This window comes from Ictalurus punctatus, chromosome 24 (genome assembly GCF_001660625.3).
Source record: "Ictalurus punctatus breed USDA103 chromosome 24, Coco_2.0, whole genome shotgun sequence".
NCBI lineage: Eukaryota > Metazoa > Chordata > Actinopteri > Siluriformes > Ictaluridae > Ictalurus > Ictalurus punctatus.
The window spans coordinates 13,865,705-13,869,881 of NC_030439.2; the positions used below are offsets into that span (position 1 = coordinate 13,865,705).

A 4,177-nucleotide genomic window follows, 5' to 3' on the forward strand; every position below is an offset into this window, starting at 1 on the left:
ATATTGCATTTTGACAACTACTGAATTAGAAGATCCTTTCCTAGAGTACAAGAACCTCACAACCGCTCCAGGCAGTGCCCCCCCTCCCCTCCATGTGAAGGTTTTTCCTGAAAATGCGGCTTGAATGCGTTTACAACGCGCATAAAAAAATATATATTTCAAGTGGCTGTAAAGTACCTGTACAAAAATACATCAGAAATATATCACAAGAATTAAACTAAAACCAGATAGGAAGAGAACAGCTTTAATATAACAATTATTAACACAAACAGTTTGTGAGCACAAAATTAAAAAACAAAAACGAATTCTATTCCATTTTCCTGATGGCCAATGGTCAATGTTACGATGTCTCCATCTTGTATCCATGCTTCTCAAGTTCAGCTCTGCCAAAAGAATTCATACGGAAAATGAAATTAAATTACAAAATACAACTGAATAAATCCACAAACACAAAAGGATACCATCGTTTCTGATTCACATGCACATTAGACATAAAACAATTTATGTCTGCTGGAAAAACTGTTTTAAACCTACTGCAAACCATGAACAGATACGTTTCTTTTTTTTTCACCTTAAATAAAAGAGTGAAACTGTTTCCATCTCAGCAAACAATAGGCAAACAAAATTTAACCAAACTACAGGTTCAAGGAGAGACAGTTTAACCATTTATTACAACACAAACTGACAGAAAAGTAATAAAGTTAACGACCGATGCTGGTAATGCCTACTCAGCGAGGCATGAGGTCCCTTTCCAGAACATTCAAACTGACTGTCCCTCAGCGGTAGAATAAACTTCCGACCTCAATCTGGATGGCAGAATCAGTTACCATCTTCAAAAAACTGCTAAAGACCCGCCTGTGAATATTTAACCAACCCAAAACTTGTCCCCTGCACACCCCCCTTAAAAAATAAATAAATCTGCACTTACACTCTACTCTGCACACTTTGCTCCTCTAGAACTCAATTACCAATTTTGCATGACAGCACTACTTTTTCCTCTGCCCGAGATATTGCTTTGCTTGCATTTCCTCATTTGTAATTCATTGTTAAATGAATAAATGTAAATGCTGCTCTGCCTGCTCAGGTCAGCCACCCTCATGCTTTCTATTTAAAGATCCACACAGTTGTTCTTATTTTTTTCACATAACCTAGACCGTTTAAGATCATAGGATGATGTTTGTATAGGCTAAGGACTATCTCTGAATATAGCATAAATAGCTCACATATAGCCCAGTGTGTGTGCTATTCTAACGTTTGCCAGTTTACAGGCTCTCAGACATATAGGTTGTTCACAACCAGCCAGTATATACACATCACATCTTTTTCTTCATCTTTTTAGACAGGTAAAAGTAAAAAAAAAATACAGAAGGCCAATTTCACAATGCACTGCAGAATCATGGTTGGGAAACAAATAAACCTAAAAAAAAGAAGAAAGAAGTGCTTGTTAGAAGATAACATCATACCTCAGCTGATTGGAGAAGTCATCCTCTACGTTATCGTCGTCCCAGTTATCTTCCCACACGTGAGCGTCCTCATCTTCATCCAGGCCTGTCCAATCTGAGAATCAAACACACATTTTACTGACAAAGCACTACCAAACAGTAGCCAGATACTTTACTATCTAATTATTATTATTATAACAAGGTTTATAAGTATTGCTAAGATTTTCTATACCTAAACATCAAGTTTACTGTGAGCAATCAGTGAGTTGGCTTTTGAACAGTTTCCTGTGTTTTTTGTTTTGTTTTACAGATGCATGTTATACACAAGTACACGACCTCAGACCAGTTATGCCAATTTAGTGACTTTCAGAAAATCTGATTACTTTTTGGACTCCTTTAACAAATTTCTTTTCTAAAGCCTCTTGACGCCTAGCAAGCATTCTGCGCTACATATGGCTTTCCAGCTCACATGGTAGCTGCTGGTCATACGAGTTCGCTCAACTCACCACCAGCGTATAAAATATGACTGAGTGGCACTTGCAGCTGGCTATGTTCCCAACAACCAATCACTGACCAACACTGATCTCCATTGTCCCAGATCACTAATCTCCATTGTCCCCAATCACTAATCTCCATTGTCCCCAATCACTAATCTCCATTGTCCCCAATCACTAATCACAGTTTGTCCACCCACAAACTTGTCTGTTCTTCATTTTACTCTCTCTTTTTGGTTATGTTTACAGATAATAAATGTGAGTAACTCCATATGTAACCTTGTCCTTCCTGTCTGTTTTCCAATTACTCATTTGTTCCATTTTGACTGTTCTTGACAGAAATGCTAGTGTTTTGTAAATATGTGAATAGTTTATGTCATTTACAGTGCAGTGACCAAAGACGACGACTTTCTGTAAGAAATAAAACCCATCTGTTATTTTCTATTATGATAAAATGCTATTCTGTTCACTGTGTCCAGAAAATCCTCCTCATTCACGTACTGTAAATGTTTGATAGGCAAATGATCATTACGATTCGATGAATATGCAAATCACGCACTGACGTCATCTGCTAACTTCTGCCGACTGTCTGGGTCAAGCATTAGGTACTCTCCCCTGAAAACACTTGGCACCACTGCCTCAGATGAGCACCTCCACCGCACTCAACTGTTTTACTCTAACGACACTGCGGACAAATCTCAAACGTGTTTGTGGCCCACTTTTACTGAAATAAGAAGGCTGTAAGCATCGTGCTAATATACGCAGTAAATTACAGTAATTCTATAACAGACAGGAGAGAATAAAAGATTCAATATGATCACAGCAAGCGTGAAAGCTGCTTATTTAGAGCAGTTATTTTCTGATTTATCGAGGAAAAGTTATTTCCTGAATTATCCAGAGTGTAGCTAGATCATTGTCAAAATGCATTTGATTAGATGGTAGCGAAATGACTGAAAGCTATTAGTGGTGCTCATATTAAGTACTAGAGTGGCTACGTCCCAAATCGCATACCACAGTAATAAAGTGTACTGCTGATGTGATTATACATACATACATACATATATATATATATATATATATATATATATATATATAAATCAAGACAGTTTGTTGGATATGTATGTATCCAGCTGGGTAGCTAGCAAACATGAACTAACTTTACATTTATGTGATCCTTTCGTAATTTCAGACAATTGTGGCATGTATTTAGACGTCCTACAGAACGTGTTACAACACATTACTCCTAAAATTTAAAAATAAAAACAAACATACGTTAGTTAGCTTGTTAGCTAACAAAGCAAGCACACAGCTAGCGTTAGCACAGCTAGCTGCTCGCTGAGTCACTGTGCCGTCACACCGTCAAATATTTTTTTCCTCGTCGTCCAAATCACACACATTTCTGAAATTCACCCACCTTCGGCTGGAAATTCCTCAAACTCATCATCTTCTTCCAACAAGCCCAAGTCTACAGTTTGTTTCTTCTCAGACATGACAGCTAGCTAGCTTTTCACTATGAACCTCAACACGAGAAAACCTTAGGAATAGCGATGGCGCATGCGCGTTTTTTGGGCGCACGCGCATGTTCCAAGAGGCGTTAGTTCCGCCTCTAAAACATGGCGCCGACATGTTTACATAAGTTTGCGCCCCTATGGTTTCTGCGGAGAGAATATCTTCCTCTTTTTCAGTTTATCTCTTTTTGTTCAATGTTTAAGTGAGAAATAAAAAAGTAGCCGTATCCACAATCTAAAACATACAAGAAAAGCACCTAAAATGATGTCTGTACATTTAAGTTGCTACGGCTCAGTGATTTTAATGGTGGTAAACGTATTTGCTAGTGTCATTTAGGCAACACTATATCTGAAATTGTGCCCTACTTCCTATTCTCTATAATTTGCTCTGGTTTCTTCTATCAAAAACTGTTGTTGTCCTGTCTAGTTGCATATGTTTTGCACTCATCTCACACTGTGTTTTCATTTTATGTAGTTCTGTGTACAGTGCTGCTGTATTGTTACATGTTAGACCATGGTCCTGAAGAAAAAGCATTTTGCTTTTTTTATATATACAAGTTATATAAACAATAATAATTACACTAAACACCCACTTGACTAAACAGAAAAGTCAAAACCAATGATGCACTAACATTTTTATAAATTTTATTTAGCCAGAAAAAAAGAGTGTATACACTTAGTTGACTGTTTATTTGATACACAATACACCTGTCTTGTATCTTTATTCATTACA

General features: G+C 37.2%; 1 protein-coding gene across 1 annotated transcript; it reads right to left on the bottom strand.

The window, feature by feature from the left end:
- Positions 1-228: 228 nt before the first annotated feature.
- sem1 (SEM1 26S proteasome subunit) lies at positions 229-3,510 on the bottom strand. Its single transcript, XM_017453968.3, has 3 exons — positions 3,351-3,510; positions 1,464-1,557; positions 229-383 (listed from the first exon to the last, which is right to left on the bottom strand). Exons 1-3 carry the CDS (start codon positions 3,424-3,426, stop codon positions 341-343), a joined length of 213 nt encoding a protein of 70 aa, XP_017309457.1. The 5' UTR covers positions 3,427-3,510; the 3' UTR covers positions 229-340.
- Positions 3,511-4,177: the final 667 nt, after the last annotated feature.

What these genes read in the sequence shown, in the direction of transcription:
- sem1 (XM_017453968.3), bottom strand. Translation starts at nt 3,426, where the DNA reads ATGTCTGAGAAGAAACAAACTGTAGACTTGGGCTTGTTGGAAGAAGAT. An exon ending in TGAGGAATTTCCAGCCGAAG is followed by an intron (nt 1,558 to 3,350) that starts GTGGGTGAATTT and finishes TTTGATTCTCAG; the next exon opens with ATTGGACAGGCCTGGATGAA. An exon ending in GACTTCTCCAATCAGCTGAG is followed by an intron (nt 384 to 1,463) that starts GTATGATGTTAT and finishes TTCTTTTGGCAG; the next exon opens with AGCTGAACTTGAGAAGCATG.